Source organism: Cricetulus griseus, chromosome 6, assembly GCF_003668045.3.
Source record: "Cricetulus griseus strain 17A/GY chromosome 6, alternate assembly CriGri-PICRH-1.0, whole genome shotgun sequence".
NCBI classification, from domain to species: domain Eukaryota; kingdom Metazoa; phylum Chordata; class Mammalia; order Rodentia; family Cricetidae; genus Cricetulus; species Cricetulus griseus.
Window position 1 is genome coordinate 137,339,126 of NC_048599.1, and position 23,301 is coordinate 137,362,426.

Genomic DNA, 23,301 nt, shown 5'->3' on the forward strand with positions numbered 1-23,301 from the left:
AGCTGTAATCCTGTGCCAGACAGACTTTCACCCAGGATGCTCAATCACTGCAGGGGTGGGGCTCTGCAGAAAGGCTGTATCGACTACACCTCAAGCTAGGAGGAGAAAAGGAGTCCAGGATGCAGAAATGCAGCAGACTAGGCTTCCACTATCTAAGCTAGGGGAAGACAGCATCCCAGAGGGATGCCACAAGGAAAGGAACTCAATATGCCATACAGACCTCCATGCTGAAGAGCTTGTGAGGCCTCTGTGGAGTTGTATAGAGAACTCTTAAGAATACATGAATGTAGTGAAGGCTGAAAGAAAGCTCCATCTTGCTGGATGCTGGGCAATTTACCCTGGATACAGAGTGGGGAGAACATTTAGCCAGAAGTGCACACTGCATCTGATGACTATGACCAAGGAAAAAACCTACAATCTAGCAACCACCAGAGAAGCCACAGCAGGGAAAACAAGTAAATAAGAACTGTAAGTTGCCATGGAAATGCTAAAGAAATAGAAAACCATAAAATACAAATACAAATATTAGGTAAGAAAGAGATGTTTATGAAAACTTAAGCAAGAAAAACAAAGTGTGGTCCTAGAACGGAAATATGTTTGTATAAGCAGATACCAAAGACACAGTAATTTAAAGTCTAACAGTAGAGTGCCAATGTGTCTGTGACCCAAGAACAAGGGTTAGGGATGGAGGGCTATGTGGCAGTGTGCATAATTTTCAGACTTCCAAATCAGTACATGTCTAGCAGGGGCAAATCAGAAGACAAAAATACAGTGTATTACTTGAAATATGGATGAAGCCTGATATGATGGTGTATGTCTGTATGTTTGCCCTAAAACCTGGGAGGCAGGAGAATCAAAATTCAAGGTCATCCTCAGCTACACAGCAGGTTCAAGGTCAACCTGGATTACCTTTTTCCAAAAAGGGGAGAGGGAGATAGTCTGAATGTAACTGGTCCTCAAAAGTTCATAGGGAGTGGCACTATTAGGAGGTGTGGCTTTGTTGGAATAGGTGGAGCCTTGTTGGAGTAGGTGTGTCACTGTAGAGGTGGGTTTTGAGGTCTCATATATGTTCAAGTCACACCCAGTGTCTAAGACCACTTCTTGTTGCCTGTGAGCCAAGACGTATAACACTCAGCTACTTCTCCAGCACCATGTCTGCCTGCACACCATCATGCCACACCATGCCAATAATGAACTAAATCTCTGAAACTGTAAGCCACCCCAATTAAATGTTTTCCTTATTAACAGCTCTGGCTGTCCTGGAACTAGCTCTGTAGACCAGGCTGGCCCCAAACTCACAGAGATCTGCCTACCTCTGCCTCCTGAGTGCCGGAATTAAAGGTGTGCCACCATCGCCCAGCAGGTTTTCCTTTATAAAAGTTGCTGTAGTTATGGTGTCTCTTCACAGCAATAAAAACTGTCTAAGACAAGGGGGCTTAGTAGGTAGATAAAGTACTTGCTAAACAGTCATGAAGAACCAAACCAAATCCCCCAAAACCATGTGTTTTAGTTACAGTTTCTATTGCTGTAATAAAACACCATGATCAAAAGCAACTTGGGGAGGAAAGCATTTCATCTTACACTTCAGGTAAATGGTATATCATTGAAGGAAGTCAGCAAGAACCTGGAGGCAAGAACTAAAGCAGAGGCCATGAAGGAATGCTACCTACTGGCTAGCTCTCCTTGGCTTGCTCAACCTGCTTTCTTATAGCACCAAGCACAGGGTGGAACATCCCCCCACCCCGCCCCACCCACATTAATCATCAATCAAGAAAATGCATTAGAGACTTGCCCACAGGCCAACCTACTGTTGTTTGTTTGTTTGTTTTTGGTTTTTTTGTTTTTGTTGTTTTTTTCAAGTGAGGTCTCCTCTCCCAAAATGACTCTAGCTTGGGCCAAGATGCCCTAAAACTAGCCAGCACAGCATGTAACCCCAAACACAGTTGCAAGCATTTGAAATCTCAGTGTTCCTACAGCAAAATGGGAGATGGAAATCCAAAGACTTTGTCTCAAACAAGGTAGAAGACAAGGAGCAACACCTGAGGTTTTCTCCCACAGGCATGCCATGGCATGTGGACATCTGTATTCCCACATGAATACGTGTGTACATACACGTATACACTGATAAATAAAATCAACCAGTCACTCAAACACAGGAATACACAAGAAACTTAACTCCTCCCCAATAATTATTGGCAAAATCATGAACAAGTATTATATACAAGTACCTCAGATAAAATGAACCCTCATTAACTATGGACATATGTGCATTTCCACACACAAATCCATCTTGCTCTACTCTCAGTGTTCAAGAGTAAGGACTTTTAGCCAGGCATTGGTGGCTCACGCCTTTAATCCCAGCACTCGGGAGGCAGAGGCAGGCAGATCTCTGTGAGTTTGAGACCAGCCTGGTCTACAAGAGCTACCAGGACAGCTTCCAAAAGCCACAGAGAAATCCTGTCTCGAAAAACCAAAAAAAAAAAAAAAAAAAAGTAAGGACTATCTGCTAATCTACTGGACACCTAGCTGGATACAGTATCAATGAGTCCTAAATGACAAGCTCTAGTGGCGAAGTCCCAGCATGGTTCTTGGTTCTCTCGATCAAGAGAGAACTAGACAGGCACTCACCTTATTGATCCAGAATACCATGGCATCCTCAAGATCATATGGAAGTTCTTTTGAGGCGCTGAATGTAGAAAATCGCTTTACACTGGCCACCACCTTCTCAATGCTGATCATCTCCACAGTATAGGCCATCATCAGGGCATCCACCATTGCCATGTGGGCACTCTGGGGATAGAGGCAACAGTCAGTACCCTAAGCCTCTTGCAGGTTCCAATGCAAGAAGACTTTCTGCCTTGGCTTCCCTGCATAGGACAACACCAGCTGGGCACTGTTCCAGACTGCAGTCGTGGTCCAGGGTCCTTATCTCTTACCAGCAGACTGTAAGCCTCCTCTGTAGCCCTGGCAAAGCTGTGGGAAGAGGCTGCACCTTCCCTCTGCCTTCTAGGGCTCCGGGATGCCAACAGGGCCATCCTCTGTACCACACCCTACCTTCAGTCTCTTCAGAACTTTCTCTTCACCCACAACATGTCACCCTTAAATAGAGTAAAAAAAAAAAAAAAAAAAAAAAAAAGCAATGTAAGGACATAGTGGGCTAGGTGCCAGACTGATCTGAAGAGGCCCAGGCTCTGAGGACAGGGCAACTGATTCTGGCTAGTGCAGCCATCCAACAGGAAGGCTGTGCCCTACCACACTTACAGCTTCACACTTCATTGCAGCATCACAGTGAGAAGAAGAACCACAAGCAAGCTGCTCTTTCCAGAATGATGATATTCTTTAAAATATAGGCATGTCACTAAGGACCACCAATGCACATGGACAGACCTCACCATCTGTCACCTAACAGCAGGGCACTGAGTCTTGCCTGCTCAGCCAAAGGAACAGAAGGAACTCCTGTCAGACACTTACCATCTTAATAGGTGCCTGGCTGAGGTCAGCATCTGTCACGGGGGTATCGTCACTCTCCATCACATAGATGCCCTTCCGGGACAGGGCCTGGATGACAGACTGGTGTCCTTGTAAGGTAGCTACCTGGTCCCCTTTTAGGATGAGGCTGCAGACACGGCAATACAGCTCACTTGACAGGAGAAGCTTGATGACGGGTGGCTTAATGTGCTCCTGCTCATACTGGTCGATGTAAAAAGGGTCTCTGAGGTCCTCAGGGATGTTGTCTATGGCAGGAGAGAGCACTGGGTGAGCAGACATGCACAATCCATTCTGGAGCATCACCAGATGGATGAGAACACATAGGAAAGCACCTTCCAGTACAATGTCAGCCAAGGTGCAGCCCACTGATCATCACACAAAGGTTCAGGGCTAACTGACAGCCTCATTAGCATCTGTACTGTAGAGGCAATATGAGGCATTTTGCAACCACCACCATCACCTGAATGATGATGGGACACAAGCATAAAAGTCCTGGGGTCTTTGTGGACTCAAAGGAAACCAAGATGCCATGGAGCTAGGATGATGTAGCATCTGGTGATCCCAAATAGGGGGCTGTGAGCACGGTGGCATTAATTCTGGAGAGGGGGCTCTGCATGTCTTCTTGCCAGCCAAAGTCAAGATTAAGGTAACAGCAGAGATTCAACAGCCTCCTCTTTAGGAAGTGAGCCAAATCTGGTGCCACTGTCATCACAACAGAACAATGACAACCAGCTTTCATCCATATTTGGTTCAGGCAGCACACTATTTAATCACAAGTCTACTGATCAGGACTAATGACTAATGTGCCCACATTACAGACAAGAAAACCGAGGCACAGAAAACAGATGTGCCATGTCCAATGTTACAAGAGACAGGAACCAATTGCAATCTGGTCTCTCATACACTCACTGCCTACAGCAGACACATCACCAGGGGCCAAATGTGCCACCACTGATTCTGTACCCTCTTTGTACCACCCTGGCCTTGTAAGACATCAATAGCTATCTTTGTAGAAAGCACAAAGTCTTGAAGAAGAATCTCATTCCTTTACCCAGGGTCCCAGAACTTTGGTATCTCTGGGTTCCCAACTGCAGAGAATGGAGAGTCCACTCTTCTCAAACACCCCTACCTCTGGGAGAGTTAAGAAAGCTGCTGACACCACAAAAGGTATTCAAACAAATGGGCAGAAGCATATTAGAGAATGCAACCCCACCCCACAATCAGTGGACATTTGTGCTACCTAATTTTATGTCAGCTGACATAAGTTAAAGTCATCTGAGAGGAAGGAACCTCAACTGAGAAAACGCCTCTAGGGATTTTTTTTTTTTTTTTCTCTTTTGAGACAAGGATGAACTATGTTGCCCTGGATGTCCTTTAACTCACTATGTAGACCAGGCTGGCCTAGACTCACAGAGATCTGCCATCTGCCTCTGCCTCTGCCCCCCAAGTGCTGGGATTAAAGATGTGTGCCACTATGCCTGCCCCATTTTAATTTAGTGACTGATTAGCCCATTGTGGGTGGTGCCACCCCTGAGAAGGTGGTCCTGGGTTCTACAAGAAAGCAGGCTAAGTAAGACATAAAGAGCAAACTAAAAAGTCTCTGCATCAGCTCCTGACTCCAGGTTCCTGTCCTGTTTGAGTTTCTGGCCTGACTTCCTTCAATGATGAACAGTAACATGGAAGTATAAGCCAAATAAATCCTTTCCTCCCCAACTTGCTTTTGGTCATGGTGCTTCATCGGAGCAATAGTAATCCTAACTAGGAAAACATCCAAACTCCTCCAGCCCTGTGTCAGATCTGGACACCACAGGGGCTACTTCCCCTACCCAGCATCCTCTTTCTCTGTTCCCTTCTCTGTGTTACTGATAGGTACTATTTTCTGAGGTCCAACTCTAGTTACAAGTCTCTGGATCCTTGTTTTGTTCCACAATCATTTTTAAATTTTACTTATTATTGTATATACATATACGGAGGTGCATATATGCCACTGCATGAATGTGAAAGCCGGGATACCTTGTGGAGTTAGTTGGTTCTCTCCATTGGCACTCATGTTGTTAGGCTTATATACAAGTACCACTGAGCAAACTTGCCAGCCCTGTCCCACAATCCCCAGACTTCATTTTTTATTCTTATTTCTTAACAACATGCCAGAGTTTACACAGCACTTTAGTTTTGAAGCACTGTTGTGCATATAGGATTTGGTCACTACGGCAACCAAACTAATGAACAGTGCTGACACTAGTTCCAACATGGAAGGAAGGCTGTAAGCACTCTGCCCAGGCTTAGTGGATATCAAGTCCCATACTTGATGACCACACTGGTTTAGCCTCCCATTTTGAAACCATCTACAGTTCTAATACTAAACAGAATGTGGTGGTAATAAAAGAATGAGACCTGGGTATTCCACATGGGAAGGTCTCTGCTTGCCTTGTCAGATGATAAAGAAAAGAGCTGTAGTGCCACATGAGTAGTACACAAAGAGAAGAGGAGCCACACCACACACACAATGAGAGGTCCTGTGGAACAGAGCTGAAAGGCACAGATAACACCAGCAGAAACTGTGGGATCTGGTTCTGAGCTGGTAAAATCAAGCAAGGTTCTAAGCTAGGGAGCCCAAATCCCAAGTTTGTGCTGCTACCAGGAAAGAGACGAGAGTCACCTTAGGCCTGCACCTGAAGTGCCTAGTAGCAGCACCTCACCCCCAGAGCTACTACCCTTTACCTAACTTCCAGCCCATACCTCAAATTCTGTCCAGGTCTTTCTTGCATGTTCAAAACACATGTCCAAGAACACATCTGAAAAACCATGGATGTGTATCTATCCCAACATGTCCCGGCCACCTCCTCTGAATCACCTATATGACATCCATGTGATGTCTGGAATACTTTAGGCCATAGTGGCTGGTCCAAGACCCTCTCCCCCCTCACTTGGATAGCTGGTAAAGTTCCTCTCTGAGAGAAGAAACAGCACAGCTTAGGAGGAACCCCACTGGCTCACTCTGTTGCAGGGAAGGAGATGATGGGACACCACAGAAGCACAACCAAGAGCTAGCCTTTAGCAGACACAAGGAAGACCTAGGGAAGATCTGACGCTCACAACCACAATATAAAAGACATAAGCAGCCTGAACTTGGAAACTAGCAAGACAGGAAAAAGCAGCCAGGCCAATGTCCAAGTGGAAAAGTTTCCCTGGGCCACTTGCAAACAATCAGCCTGAAGAGGTTCATGTCATCAGCACACTGAATCCTGTACAAACAATAATCATTCCTGTACACTGAGATTCAAGACAGGGAACTAAAACAATTATGCAGGTAGACAGCAATCCCAGATCAGTAGACTCCACCACAACCTGTGAGTTCCCTCCAATCCAGCCACAGGGTGTTACAGCCCACTCAGCAACTGAACTTCCTCTTCCTGGCTCTTCAGCACAAAAACTATCCCTAGCTCAGAAACAGAGCCCCCACTCCTCCCAGTCCACTAAGGCAGTGACTGTTCCTAAATAATACTCAGCTCAGTCAGTCCATGTCAGAAGCTATGCTTGCACACATCTGTTTTCTAATATCTAGCAGTCAATAACTATTCTTAAAACAAAGCAATATAGGGCTAGAGAGATGGTTCAATGGTTAAAAACACACACTGCTCTTGCAGAGGACCCAAAATTGATTTCCAGACCCTGTATCAGGCAGCTTATGACTACAAAGCCCAAAAGGTTCCAACACCCTTTCTGGCCTCTGTGGCAATATACCCATATGCACAATACACACACACACACACACACACACACACACACACACACACACACACACACACACACACACACACACACGCATGCACACACGTACACATGCACATACACAATTTAAAAATAGCAAAATATTTTTAAAAATACAAAGGCATTATAAATGCTTCTGAGTGTTTCAGGTGACTTGTTTCTCTACAAAAGACAAAAACAATTTATAATCATTCATTCAACAATTATTGAGCACTTGCAGGAACCAGGAAATGCATGAAACATACTGGGCCACCAAAAGGAGGCTCTGAAGAGGACAAAAAAAACAGTATGCAACTTCCATGACAAGGAGAATCACCCTGGAGTATGCATAGAGCCCAGCTTAGGCAAACAAGGGAAAAAGAAAACAAACAAACAAACAAACAAACACATGATAATAACTCTCATCAGATAAGTTTTAGAAGCAACACAGTTCAGAATAGTGTAGGAGTTCAGGACACTGAGTAGGCTTATATAGTCTGCAATCACAGAAAAGGGTAAACTAGAACAGGCTGTATTAGGAGATAATGGAAGGAAGAGGACAAGGAAACAATTCCTCTGCTGTTTCCTACAGAGAGTAGAAAACAAGCCTAGACACCAGCCAGGCACAGGACAGGACCTGTTACTAAAGTAGGAACTACAGCTCAGAAGATGATCATGGCAGAAAGAGGAGCTCCATAATGGACATATGGCTAAAAGAGGGGGGAGGGGGGGCATTTTGAAGAGGCTGACATGTGGGGACCAGAAGTACAAATGAAAGAGATAGCACTATGTATGGTCTGTATGGACATGAAAAGACAAGCGTCCATGGGGACTTAGTCACCCAGAAAGAGGGCACAGTAAGAACGGAAGCTGGACAGGACAGACTGGGGCTCACCCTGTCTCGAAAAAACAAAAAGAGCTAGTGGGACAAGCATAAGATAAGGCTGAGCACTCATAACTAATAAGTCTCCGTGTCATGATTTGGGGGCTGGTGTTCTGAGAAAGCCTGCTACAGTCAGGTGTGTCTATAAATGCCTTAACCACCTCTAGAAACCCGTTTGCTAAAATCCACTGCAGTCAGAATGGCAACAACTGTGAAAGTTCTAACAGAGTAGCAGATGGCGGTGTCAGCCAGTGGCATCACATCAAGTATAACATGTGCTTGTAACATGCACTAGAGAGGCTGAGACAAGAGGATCATGGTGAGTTCAAGGCCAGCTCAGGAAGCCTAGCAAACCCTAACATAAACTCAAGAAAGTGACTCCGGCACCTGCAGAAGGCATCAGAACTGATCAGCCACAGACTTGCTGACTGTGGATGACACCCAAGGCAAAAAAGTAAAAGTATTTTTAATAAAGAAAAAAAAGGTGATTAGACTAGACCAATCTCAAAAGAGAAATTCTAGAACAATCAATACATGTGCGCGTGCGCGCGCCCGCCAACACACACACACACACACAATGACTGAACCAGTTTCATAAAATGAACTGTTGAAAGCAGATTAAGATTAGACACTTGAAGCTGGGCAGTGGTGATGCACACCTTTAATCCCAGCACTCAGGAGGCAGAGGCAGGCAGAGCTCTGTGAGCTTGAGGGTAGCCTGGTCTGCAAAGCTACACTGAGAAACCCTGTCTCAGAAAATTAAAAAAAAAAAAAAAAAAAAAAGATTAGAAACTTGAGAGATGAAGATGAGTAGATAGTAACAATGAAGACAATGAGGAGAAGGCAGGGAAGGCAAGTGGCCAAGGCTGTCAGACCACAGAAAGGAACTGCAGGCCCAGAAAGCAGAAGGAATATGGCAGAAGGATGTTTAAGCAGACAATGCTGAGAATTTTCCAATACTTGTAAAATTTATGAAATTACTAAAAATACCAGCGAGACTCAAAAAGGAAATCCACATCCAAAAAGCCCTACAGTCAGTCACATGACAGAATCCAAAGGCAAAAATACTTTTTAATATGTCAGAGGGAGTTCCTGTCAAGCTAGGCCAGCAGACCATTCCTGTTTGCCCCTTTGTGTAGAAGGGAGCTACAGACCCTGAAACACATCACCTCAAGGTCAAGCAGAGGAGAACTAGAAAGTGTAGAGATGGATGCCCGCTAGGACCTCACACTGCAGGACAGCCCCACCAGGGGCAGGCCTGATGCTTGCTGACTCCCAGTAGAACAGGTTTCTGGGCCATAGAAGAGGGGGAATCAACATGAGGCCCCAATAATAATAAAGTAGCCAGGGACATGGGACACTGTGGAGCAAAGGTGCTGTGCTTCCCTACCCAGCCTGAGATAACTTTCCCTAAAGCCAAGCCACCATGGACCAGGGAACAAAACAAACAAGGTCTCACCAAAAGCACCTGGCAGAGAAGATACTCTCTCTCTCCACTGGTCATGAAATTCTTCTTCCCATGTAGCTGGGAATTCCAGGAAAGGGAATCATCTCATTATCAGGGGTTTTTTAGGGTATAATTCTGGTCCCTGGCATCCCCAGCTAGGCTTGGCCACCTGTCCTCAATACATCAATTAATGAGACACGTGATAATGAGAAACAGAAAAAAAGCAATTTATTCACTGTGATCACACTGGGAAGAACAAAGTCCATCTTTAGGATACTGACATAAGATTCAGGCTTTAAAAAAGGACATGCATAATTAAGCAGTCCTGGTCAAGGAGTAGCCTTGCCCATCACTGGCCAGTCATAAGCTCTGTCCTATAAAATGAGTTGAAAGAAAAGTTATCAGAACTTTGTGAAATCTCTTCCTGGGAGGCAGAGATGCCCAACCATACACCAGCAAAGTCCCACCTACCCAGCCTGGAAAGTTCCTTTTGTCCTTAAGCAACAGCAGCAAGGAGCCCGATAAGTAGACTGAACCAGGAGCACAGGGCTGGGGCACAGGACCTACTAGAACCACAGCCAACAATGAAGCTCAAGGCTGCAGACAAACCCAACAGGAGACTGCTAAAATAAGAGTGAGGGCCTTGGCTCCTCATGCAATAACCAAGATGATCAGGAATCATCTGAAATCGCCACTCAAGGAAGATGACCAACTGACACACATCAAGATGCATCAAGTGTAGAAACATCTCTGACACTTGAAAGCAGCCAGCACAAAATGATCGCAGGAGTAACAAACTCTGAAGCAAACTAGATAAGTTCAGCAAAGAAAGTTTTCCAAAGTAGTAAATATAGAAATGAAAAGTAGAGTAACAGACATTTAGAAACTCACTGGACAGGCTGAACAGCAGGGTGACGAGGACAGAGAATTGAATTGCTGACTTTAAGGTTAAATCAACAGCATCCATCCAATCTGAGCCACAGGCAGAAGAAGGAGACTAGAATTAGGAAGAAGACAGGGAGTGATAGGAGAGCTGCTGAGCACCAGAGTCCCAGGGAAGAAGGTAGCAAGGAGAGTACAGAGCAAATTAATGGCTGAAAACGTACCAAATACAGTGAAAGATACCAACCTATTTTGACACTAAGCAAACCATGAATCAGGAAAACCAAAGGAATCTGAGCCAAGACATATATTCAAACTTGTAAAGCTAAAAAGAAAATTGTGAAGCCGAAGAAAGGCATACTTGGAGGGAATTCCCATTCCAATGGCAGCGGGACTGTCATCTGAAGCTGTGCTGTAAATATGCAAAGGTGCTTGCAGACATGCCTGGTGGTGGGTTCCACCCCAGAATCCACCATAATAAAAGGGGAGAACTGACTTCTCTCAGTTGTCTCTGACCTACACACACACACACACACACACACACACACACCACACACACACTGGCAAACACAAACACACGCATCTTATATCTCTCACACACAACCAAATAACTGGGGGCTGGAAGGATGGCTCAGCAGTTAAGAGCACTGGACATTTTTGCAGAGTATGTGAGTCCCAACAGCCACATAGTGGCTCATAACTGTCTGTAACTCTGGTTCCAGAAGATCTGACACCTTCTTCTGGCCTTCCTGTACACAAAGCAGGGGAATGGTGCACAAACACACATGCAAGCAAAAAAATCCACGTGCATGAATAATTATATATATATATATATATATATATATATATATATATATATCATTGTACAGGGTTTCTCTGTGAAACAGTCCTGGTTGTCCTAGAACTCACTTTGTAGACCAGGCTGGCCTCGAACTCACAGAGATCCACCTGCCTCTCTGCCTCCCATAATAAAATATTTTTTAAGATAAGTAAGTAAAATTTTAAAAAAAAATAACTATGAGAATGGCTAAAGTAAGTTCTCCAAAGAAAAAGAAAATGGATGAAGAAAATGGAGCATCAAAAAAAAGCAGCAGAGGGACTTGAGAGATGGCTCAGCGGTTAAGAGCACTGGCTGCTCTTTCAGAGGACCCGGGTTCAATTCCCAGCATCCACATGGCAGCTCACAGCTGTCTGTTACTTCAGTTTCAGGAGATCTGACACCTTCACACCAATACACATAAAATAAAGTTAAATAAATTATTTAAAAAAAAAGAAAAAGAAAAAGCAGCAGAAATGAGTAATGTGATAACTTAGCAGACTGTCCTTTGGAGTTTTCATTGATACATGGTACAAACGAGGCTGCTGCCACACCAGAACCAAGCCTGGTGGTGCGCACCTTTAATACTAGTGCTAAGGAAGCAGAAGCAGACAGATCTCTATGAGTTTGAGGCCAGCCTGCTCTACATAATTTGTTCCAGACTAGCCAAGGCTACATAACAGAGAGACTCTGTCTCAAACAACAACAAAAGCAGCACAGCAATATGCTGTTCACAAGAAATTCACTTCTGGGCTGGAGGAATAGCTCAGCCATTAAAGGCTAGGCTCACAACCAAAAATATAAGAAATTCACTTCTAATTCAGCAAGATAAACCGGTTTGCATCAAGCCTGGGTTTAACACTGCAAGACCTAGTTTCAAAGAGAAAAGGAAGGGAGTGTCAGAGGGAAGGAGAGAAGGAGGGGATAAAGGATAGAAAAACAAATTAAAAAATAAAAATAGAAATAGATACACTATGACTAGGGATACAGCCCAGAGACAGAGCAGAAAAAAAAAATACACAAAATATGCAAACAGTATCCAATAAGAAGATGGTGTTAGCAAACTCTTCTGGCTTCTCTACCAAAAACTGAGACAGGAATTGGTTGATGAAAATGTAAGTTTTATATGGAAGTAAGGGAGGGAAAAGATCTGTTTCTCTCAGTCTTCCCTTTAGCCACATTACAGTTTTATAGAAAAGAGAAAGGAAAGCCAGGAACTAGGCAGTGTTGGATTAGCTATAAGTATCAGGTAAATGATCAGAGCTGTAAGATTAATTCTTCTCAGTACATCCTTCTCCTCCTGCATGGGATTTCCTGAAGAAATCTTTTATTTCTTTAAGTAGCTGTTACATTATCAGAAAGGATTACAGTACCCTCTATCATTTCTACCAGGACTGGTTTCCAGACACCCATGGACATCTGAAACTGGAGTAGTACCAAACCCTATTCCTGTTCCCTAAACAGACGTAACTGATGAAGTTCAACTTTTAATAAAGCAATTGTAAGATCCCAGGAAGGACAGCATGTGATTAATCATGCCACTCCAATAGACTGAGAACCCTTTGGGGGCTGAACAACCCTTCCATCACAGGGGTCATATATCAGATATCCTGCATATCAGTATTTACATTATGATCCATAACAGTAGCAAAATTATAGTTATGAAGTAGCAACCCAAGTAATTTTATGGTTGGGGGTCACCATAACATGAGGAACTACATTAAAGGGTCACAGCATTAGAAAGGTTGAGAACCACTGTGCTACTCAAATTGCCATGCAATTTAAAACTTAGGAATCATTTCTGGGATTTTTCCATCAAATATTTTCAGACCGAAGTAGCACACTGCACAAGTGAAAAACAGCTAAATGGGGACTACAGTACATTGAAGGCTGATAAAAAGTAGGAAGGAGACCAGGCAGTGCTGGCACAGGCCTTTAATTCCAGCACTCAGGAAGCAGAGACAGGTGGATCTCTGTGAGTTAGAGGCCAGCCTGGTCTATAGAGCTAATTCCAGGACAGCCATATACAGAGAAACCCTGTCTTGAAAAACAAACAAAAAGTAGAAAAGAAACTACTGAAGACAGAGTAAAATCCTTAGTATTAGTACTAACTAGACTCAAAGCACATGAAACTCTGACAGAGCTAAGAAAACATACAAATTCACTAGCATGAAAACTGGCACTTCTTCATCAGCAACTGACAAGGCTACCAGACATAGCCAGCAAGGACACCAACAGCCAGCACACACTATCTGCACACAAAGTCCAGGCCACTACTGACAGAATGACAGAATCTAGGTCCACATGACTTGCAGTCTACAGAAGCCCAGAGCCACGCTGGTGGGAAGAAGCTGGCTGTAGGGAATACACAAACATGAGGAGGTACAGAGTGATACCAGATAGAAAATCCTCAGGCTAGAGAAGGGTTTCCTCCCCCTCTTTCTGAAAGTCATCTGGATCTGGGAACTCCTGGGCATTTTATTCTTAAACAAACCTGTTAATATGAACAAAAGGAGAGGAGGGAAGTACCACTGAAAAGGATTAATGTTAAGAGATTACAGAAAGGACTGGAAAACTAAAGCCCTCAATTCATCACCTCACAATCTAGTCCTCTTCCCCCAAATAACTGGCTTAATTAGTTTCTTATTCTGATAGTCTTCTACCCATTCATGCTCAAGGTATGAATGGCATTTTCACCTGCACTGTTCTATCCCTAGGGTCTGTGGGCAACACATCCAGTTCTGACTGTGTCCTGATGAATGGGACAGGGCTAGGGATTTTGAAATGGGAGATGTTGCTATAATGTAATGTATGAGGTCCAGACAGGAGTGGCACATGGACCTGGACCTCCTGCATGGTCAGCAGAGCCTTAAGGAAAGGTCTGCTTAGCCAAAAGAAACAGGAGGAGTGGAAGACAAGAGAGGGGAACAAGAAGCTGTTTTAAATGATCTCTGCTACATGCCCAAACATTCACCAAAATAAATTATATTCTAGGCCCCAGCTTCTTACACTGTAGGTCTTGAGCTCATATGGGCTACATAACTGAATGTGGGAGCTGGAGAAGTAAATGGTAACAGTAAAAGGTTTCCAAACACACAACAACCAAAAGCCAATTCAAAATCAAATGCATCATGGATCCAAGATGTCTAGCTGTGCTCACTCATGTTTTATCAAGAAACTTCACTCAGTCTTAGTTCTGAACACACAGCATACACACTGTGCATGCCATCACACCACACAATGCCAACAAATATAACCTGAAACACCTCACCTTAGATTCAAGGCTTCTGTATGTCATAAATGAAAATGTGGTTTTACTATAGACACAATGTTTTCTGCTCCTATAGAAACGTCATAGCTTAATACAGAACATTTCCCATCATCATTCCTCAGCATGTACGCACCAAACTGGTACACTCAGCTTGTATTGTGTTAGAATGTTTAAATGTGGGGTGGGGACAGAGACAGGATCCCATGCAGTTCTGGTTGGCCTTCAGTTTGCTGTATATAAGGATAATCTTACTCCTGATCCTCCTGCCTCTCTACCTGAATTACAAGTATGTGCCACAATACCCAGTTTTATGGGTGCTGGGTATGGAATGAGGACCATAGCCTTAACACATGTAGGATCTGCTGTTGTACTTAACTTGGACTTCCAAGCCCCAGAACTGTAAATGATACATCTCCATCATTTCTGAATTACCTAGGCTATGGTATTTTACTAGCAATCCAAATGAAATAAAAGCAAGCACCAAAGGAAACTTTTCAAACACTGAAATAGATGAATGTGAAAACATAAACCCAGAATGATGACACACACCTGTATTCTCAGTGCTTTGAGGGGGTAGAGGTAGGAAGATTAGAAGTTCAAGGTCATCCCTAGTTACATTGTAAATTTAGTTGAGCCTGGCCTACATAAGCCTTCATCTCAAAACAAACAAGCAAACAAACAAAGAAACAAAATACAAACTATCAGCACCTGGGAGCTGCAGGGAAGGTGGCACTGCTGCACTGTTTGTATAAGCAGTGAAGTCAACAGGCTAAATCTAGTCAAAATCCAGAAAGGAAGGGCAGCAACAGCCAGAAGTAAGGCCGGCGGCCATGAAAGTGTATGTAACAGGAGGGTCTAAGGGGAGGGAGGGAAGGTCCTGCAATTATGAGCACTTGCTGCTCTTCCAGAGGACCCAGGTTCAATTCCCAACATCCACATGGCAGCTCACAACTGACTATAACTCCAGTTTCAGGGGATCCTGGCACCTTCACACAGACATACATGCAGGCAGAACATCAATGCAAATAAAATAAAAATAAATAATTTTTTTTAAAAAAAAGTTACCATTGGAAAACTGAGTAAAGACAACCAGGACCTCTGCAGAATGTCTTACAACTACATGTTAATAAACCTCAAAATAATTTAATTTTTCTTATATTGTCCAAGATACTATTACATGGGAAGAAATTTAAATGCACAAAAGGCCTATTTTAAAAGGCTCCTCTTCATTAGTCATCAGGGAAATGCATACTAAGCCACAGCAGGATGGCATAGTCTACCCACTTGACTGGCTAAAAGTATAAAGACCAATAACACCAAGTGCTGACATGAAGGCAGAACAACTGGAATTCTCATACAGTGCTCATGAGATATAATGACTCAGCCACTCTGGAAAACTTCGTACTTTCTGATGACTTAAACATGCATTATCTCATGACCCACTAATCCTACACCTATTTAAGATGAATAAAAAATATCTGCCCACATAAATGAATGCTCATAGCAGCTTTTTCATACGATCTCAAAACTAGAAACCATCCCAACAATATTCAGCAACAGACAAATGGGCTAACCATACAATGGAATACTATTACTAAGCAAACACCTGTACACCATAAGATACATGGATGAATCTCAAAGACACTGTGTGAAGTAAAGGAAGCTTGATGTGCTTAAATGATAGGAAATACCAGGCAGGAAACAGGTTTGGAAGGCCAGAATGACACTTAGAGGAATCTGGAGGAGACACACCACCAAAACTTTATCTAACTGTAGGCTTACAAGTGCTTTACTGTATATAAATTGTACACCAAGAAAGGTCCAAAGTAAGTATCCACTTGGTAAATAGTGAGCAGCACCCACTGTGCCCTGCTAAAAAGCCCAGATCTCTTTCCTCCTCAGAAACTGTCCTTAAGTACAGTCCATCAGTAAACCCCTGCAAAGCTTTACCAATTTGTCATTGAAGACATCCCCAGATCTGAAACTCAGCCCTCTGTCCAAGCTAATCTCAGCTTCTGTATTCCACTTGCCTGGGCTTGTGCTCGAGCAAGCTGCACCCACACCTGCCTGCATTCCCCTTCCCTGCCCTTGCCTAGAAGACATACTTCTTTATGGGGCATTCCAGATCCCCTCAAAGGAGTACCTCTTCTTCCTCACCTGACCTGTGACACCTGCTCCTCTGGTAAATGAAGATCCTCCTTGCAGGTCTTTGCATGGGTGGTCTTCAAAGCTCCATTCAGTTCCCACAGGTTATAAGACAATGTTACTGATATACCTAATTTTGACCCATTGAAACTGTAGCAACTGGGTAACATCTTCTCAAAGTACATTCCCAGGCTCTCAGCAAACCATCTCCTATTCAAGCGTTCCCAGGCACACACATCAAAGAAATCCCCAATGACACTAGGATCACCATAAACAACCTGGCCCCAGACTATTTCCAAACTAATCACCAACTATGTCAGTCTTTACACCTTCAGCATAGTTAATCTACTCAATGCACAAGATCACTTGGCTGCTACACAATGGTGCAGCCAGATACCCATTCTCTGCTCTCAGGGGCTATCCAGGCCTTCACCACTCTTCAGAGCCATTCACTTTTGTTCTCTATGTTCCCTCACTGACCTGGAGCCTAAAAGTAGGCCAGGCTGGCTGGTCATAGAACCCATTTCTACCTCCCCAGCATGGGATTACAAGCATACACCACCATGCCTGACTTTTTTTAATATTTAAAAGTTACTTTGGGGCTGGAGAGATGGCTCAGAGGTGGAAGAGCACCAACTGCTCTTCCAGAGGTCCTGAGTTCAATTCCCAGCAACCACATGGTGGCTCACAACCATCCATTATGAGATCTGGTGCCCTCTTCTGGTGTGCAGATATATAGGGAAGCAGAATGTTGGATACATAATAAATAAATAAAGAAAAAAAGTTACTTTATGTCAAGCAGTGGTGGACACATCTTTAATCCAGCATGCAAGCAGACCTCTGAGTTCAAGACCATCCTGGTCTACACAATGAGAACTAGAACAGCCAGAGCTACACAGAGAAACCCTGTCTCAAAACAGTAATAATAATAATAGTAAATATTCATTCATATGCGTTTATGTATACCTGTGCATGCCATAGCATATGTGTAAAAGTCAGAGGACAACCTGTAGTAGTCAGTTCTCTCTTTCCATTATGTAGGTCCCAGGGATCAAACTCAGGTTGTCAGGCTTGGCAGCAAGCACTTTTTATCTGCTGAGCCATCTCTCCAGCTCCATACCTAGCTTTTTAAATATGGATTCTGGAACTCCAACTCAGGTCTTCATGCTTGTTTAACAAGCACTTTAGCAATCTGAGCCATCTCCCCAGCCTCATGTCTAGCAAGCACTTTATTGTGTGGGCTGTCTTCTCAGTCCCAAGTAGTCATCTTCAACCCTTCCACTATTCCTATGAGGATTTTGATCAACAACAACAACCATGTGCCTTCTCCCTTTATATTTCCTATACTGCAAAAAATAGCTAAGCACACAATAGCCATTGGATGAAAGTAATCTTGGCTCCATGCTGGTCATCCTCAGACAATATGAAAGTTGGCAGCATCCAAGTTATTAAACAGTGCAGCTTTGAGGTAGAGAGGGCACTAGCATACCTAAAGTTTATAGGGCTATCTGGAAACAAAAATCAACACAAGAAACATGGCACATTTGTTCCAGGCCAGCCTTGGCTACCGAGTGAGGCCCTGTCTCAATCACTCCTCCTTAGAAAGGAAGGAAGGAATGAAGGAAGGAAATATTGAAAGTATTAAAAGCCATTTGAATGTACAGCCAAAATTAACATTCTGAAACACAATAGCAGCTAACCCTTTGTAGGGTCAAACAAAGGATTAGCTAAGAGATTAAAGACAGATTTTCATTCTCTGATTAGTATTTAATTCCTGGCATCAGGCCAGGAAGGAGAACATGTATAAGCACAACTCTAAAAACATAAATTCCCCCACAGAACATAACAAGCACCTGAGCATTCTATTCTGCAGGTGTGTACAATAAAGTGCATGTAAGAGACAGGACCCCAATCTTGCAGAGATACCAAAGCCAGAAGACAAGAGGCTCTCTAGATGCCCTGTAGGGAAAGGGTCATGGAAACCACTGCCAGCCAGCAGCCCTACAGCATCATGCTCAGCAAACACTTGAGACTCCTAGACCCTCCCACCCAGAAACACCCAACTCACTTGCCAAGAATAACAAAAGGCTATTTAGAAACAACAGTCTAGAGACTGAGAGATTGCTCTGTGCTTAAGAGCTCTTCTTCCAGAGGACTGGTGTTCAATTCCCACCATCTACAAGGAGCTCACAATCATGTACGTTAACTCCAGTCCAGGGGACCTGATGGCCTCTTCTAGCCTCTATGGGCACCAGGTACAGACTTGGTGCACAGACATACATGCAGACAATGTACCCACACACATGAAATAAAAATAAATAAATCCACAATCTAAACTCATGAACCAGTAATCTGAACAAATTGTGACCTAGAACAAGTTGGTAACACTTCTGAACTGGGCCCAGGCAGTGGACTGCTTCCAGGGAAACCTGCCCAGTCCAGGAAAAGAAAGGAGCAGTGAGCAGTCCCAGTCAGCTCTGGAGCTATGGAAAGGGGTTCCAAGTAGTGGACTCCTTTTGACCTAATGCCACTAAACCAAACAATACCATAACTCTGGCAATGTGGTGACTCCTAGTCTCCTGCTGCTGGTAAGGTGAGAAGGGTGAACTCCTGACTGGGCCTAGGATTCAGGACAGCTCAGCTCTTGGGGCAAAAGGACAAATCAGTTTCTGCTGAGCCACAGAGCAATCTCTTTGCAAACAGTTGAGAGTCTTCTCATCCGGTCCCTGTGTGTTCCACTGTCCTTGAGAGATAAAAACTCATATTCTCCCGCTGTCCCCTGAAACCAAAGCCTAAATACCTCTGAGCTTGCTAAGGGCACAAATACAATGCAAATGGACCAGAAGCAAAAGACAGAGCTGCCGCAGCCCTAGTCTAGCACAGCATCCTGTAAAATATATGGTCCTTCAAATCACCTCTTTGAACTTCTATATCAATTTATTGCAGGTTTCACACAAATGCTACCACACTCTTGCAGCTAAGCAGATTTTGCTCCTCTTTGCAGACAATTTTAAGTGAACAATTTTCAGCATGCCTAATAAGTTACTCCTAAAAAATAACTAAAAGACTGTCAATGTAATGCCAGAGTTGCCAGAAAAAGAAGAGAAGGAACCTAAAAATAGAAGTACAGGACAGCCCCCAAATCTTGGTTGTGGCACGAGAGCAGAATAAATTTGGAGAAAATGCTTCTTCATAACCATAAGCTCAAGGCCTAGGGTGAGCTCCAAAGATTGAGACTCACTACAGATAGCAGCCTGTACAGGGACACGGATCCCGGGGCAAGTGACAGTGGAGTCTCCAGTAGCTAGCCCTACAGATCCACCACACTCTCAACTCCTACACAGAAGAAAAACTGGTTTCACTTCGTGACTTAACCAGAAAGTGTGTAACATATAAAATATACAAGACCCTTTCCCTATGACCACCCTCCCAATCAAAGTTGCCATGGAAGCGTCCAAATGGACAGCAGCATGACCAGTGAACAGTAGCCTAAGCTGAGAGGCACACGGAGGTTGCCAGAGATAAAGATTCACCCCTGGAATAAGATCTGAGTTTTATGGTAGTGGGGTCCCTTTCTTTATATTTTGCCAAAACCCCTCCCTACTCTGATTCCTGGAAGATACTGGTAGAGGTAAATTCATACCAGGATATGAACACCATAAGCATCTCTCCAGCTCAGCCAGCATGGCCATATAAATTGGCATCTCCCAAATGCCAAAGCTGAGTATAGAATGGAAACTTTCTCATCTACACAATGAATGGAAGGGAACTAGACCTCCTAACACCCTGTTAGGAGGGCCCTGTCTCAGGTCACAGGGTCACCCAGGCTCAGGCCCCACTGGTGATCCTCAGTCCTGCTCTTCCTCCCAGTTCTCAAATGAGCACTCTTAATAATTCTAAAATTGAACATTGTGACACTCAGAGGCAGGCAATCACTGTGAGTTCCAGGCCAGCCTGGTCTATATATCCAGTTCCAGGACAACCAGGGCTGATACATAGAGAAACCCTGTCTCAAAATACCAAATCTAAAACCTTAAAGCCTTTTGCTCCATTATTTGATGAGGCAACAAGACCTCATGAGTACTCTAGTATTAGAATAAAACTAAACTAAGTCAGGTGCCAACAACAAGAAAGGAAAATTCATCTCTAGATACTACAAACCCCAAGCTGAATGTTAAGGCTAAACATAACTAAACATACCCTGGTAAAGAAACTAGAATGTACATAAACAGAGTCTAAGAAAACTATTTCCACACGGCCAACCTTAAAAACAGAGAAGGCAGTTCAGCAAGAGTACTTGCCTACCAAAGCCTTGAGTCCATTCCCAGCACAAAGGTAATATGCATGTACATAGCAGTGCAAATTTGCACTTAGGACTAGGAGATGTGCACAAGGATGCACCCAAATCTAGAAACGAGCTAGCATCTGTGAGTAGGACAATGGCACATGGCAGTCTAACCTTGGTTAAATACTAAACAGCAGGGCAAAAGAATGCTAGGAGCTAAAATGAACTTAAGAACATCATCTAGACCCAGCAGTAAATCCTTTACCCAGTAAAGGATTAAAAACACCTTTAATCCCAGCACTCGGGAGGCAGAGGCAGGTGGGTCTGTGTGTTTGAGACCAGCCTGGTCAACAAAGTGAGTTCCAGGGCAGTCAGAACAGTTACACAGAGAAATCCTGTCTCAAAAAACAAAAAACAAAAAACAAAAAAAAAAAAAAACCAAGGTCAGAATGGTCTAAATGGGAAATACCAAGTCAGATACTGTCTCAAAAAAAACAAACAAACAAAACTGAATGATACAGGCGATGGTGACAAATGCCTTTAATCCCAGCACTCAGGAGGCAGAGGCAGGCCGAGTTCAAGGCCAGAGTGGTCTATGGAACAAGTTCCAGGACAGCCAGGGCTAAACCCTGTCTCAAAAAAACAAACAAAAAATTGAATGATACAACTTAGAGCCATGGCAAGCAAAGGTTTATGGTGGTAAGGAAGGATGTATGGAGCTCACAATGGTAGATATGAACAATGGCTAGGCACCCGATATCTGCTCTAGTTTTTTGGGGGTTTTTTTGGGGGGGTTCAAAACAGGGTTTTAGCTGGGCAGGTGGTGACACATGCCTGAGAGGTGGCACTCAGGAAGCAGAGGCAGGAGGATCTCTGTGAGGCCAGCCTGATCTACAAAGTTGTGTTCCAGGACAGGCTCCACAGCTACACAGAGAAACCTTGTCTCCAAAAACACAGAAAAAAAAAAAAAACAAAAAAAACAAAACAGGGTTTCTCCCAAGTGTTAAATATTAAAAACATGCTTCTCTACCACCATGCAAAACCTGAAAACTCAACAGAAACAGTGACCAAGAATTATAAAACTGAAAAAAAAAACTGCTTCCTCACCATAGCATTAAGTTGAAAATAAATTTATTTAATCCCCAAACTCACAAAACATGTTTGTCCTTATGACTAGTTGGAGAAGCACTTCAACACAGTCCACTGTCAGAGAACACCTGCTTAGCAAGTTTTCAAAAGGGGTCACCTAACCCCTTCCTGGGACGGTTATCCCAGCAACCCAGTCTGTAACGTTTTTGCCAGAACAAGGACAATTTATGCTTCAAATTAGGGGGATTCACAAGTATTTAATCCTTAGTTTTAATCCTGAGACAAGGCTCTTGTCAACTCATTACCAACACTATTTGGCCTGCAAAGTTCCCAGAGCACCAAACCAGAGCACCTTAATCCACTAAGCATATTAGGCCTCATAAATGGGGTTTCAACACAAGGTTACCTTGTTCTTCACAACAGGAATTAACCAAAGGGAATCAAGATGGTTTCTGCACAAAATTTATCTCAGGAGTATCCAACAGCTCATGTTCTGGTTAAGTGTCAAAATTAATAATATACAAACCAGAATGGCTGGGACTCCGGGTTTGTTCCCTTGGTCTGAGCCTCAAACTACCCAAACTAAGCTTTCTGGCCACTTTCTGGCCATCAAGAGATGGCTAGGCAGTGGTTACTCACACAAGAAGAGTCCTTCTTGGACACAGAGCACCAGAGAATAACACTGCACCAGACAGACACCCTCCACCCTATCCGAGACTCAAGAGTATGGATGACACGCGAGTGCAGTCCCGTGCCAGGACCGACACTGGGCGACCTCAGCGCTCGCTCACCTGGGCCGCCGCCAGGACAGCAAGTCTTGAACCGACACCACGGGAAGGCGCGCCCTGGCCCTGACACCGGCCTCATTGCCAACCTCGGTCCTGTCTCCAGACCTTCCCCTGTGCGTCCCATCCCCCAGACCCGTCGGATACCCTCTGGTCCTACACCATGCCCGGTTCGTCCAGCGTCCGACCCTTTCTGGTCTCATCCCCCGGCGTGTCAGTCCCCTTTCTGACCCCTCTGGTGTCATACCTGGTCCAATCCGTTCCCCGTCTGTCTCCCTCTGGTCCCATCCCACGGCAATTGCATCCCCCTTTGGTCCCATCCCCCGCCCCAGACCGACCCCGGTCTGCCTCCCTCAGGTCCCATCATCCCCCGGCTCCCGCACCCGTCCGACATCTCCCGGTCGCGTCCGACACCAGTCCGTGCCCCGTCGGATCTCCTCTAGGACCATCCCGGAACC

General features: G+C 44.1%; 1 protein-coding gene across 3 annotated transcripts in view; it reads right to left on the reverse strand.

Annotated features, from left to right (window-relative positions):
* Nucleotides 1-23,301, reverse strand: part of Camsap1 (calmodulin regulated spectrin associated protein 1) — a 67,802-nt gene that overhangs the window by 43,958 nt on the left and 543 nt on the right. For 2 of the 3 annotated variants that reach the window (XM_027422921.2, XM_027422920.2), the window contains exons 2-3: nt 3,472-3,734; nt 2,629-2,790 (exon numbers count right to left, since the gene is read on the reverse strand). In XM_027422921.2, the coding sequence (XP_027278722.1) occupies nt 2,629-2,790; nt 3,472-3,734 (425 nt within the window). Of the gene's footprint in view, nt 1-2,628; nt 2,791-3,471; nt 3,735-23,301 lie in introns of those variants that run through there. The other variant, XM_035446184.1, reaches the window with a different exon arrangement.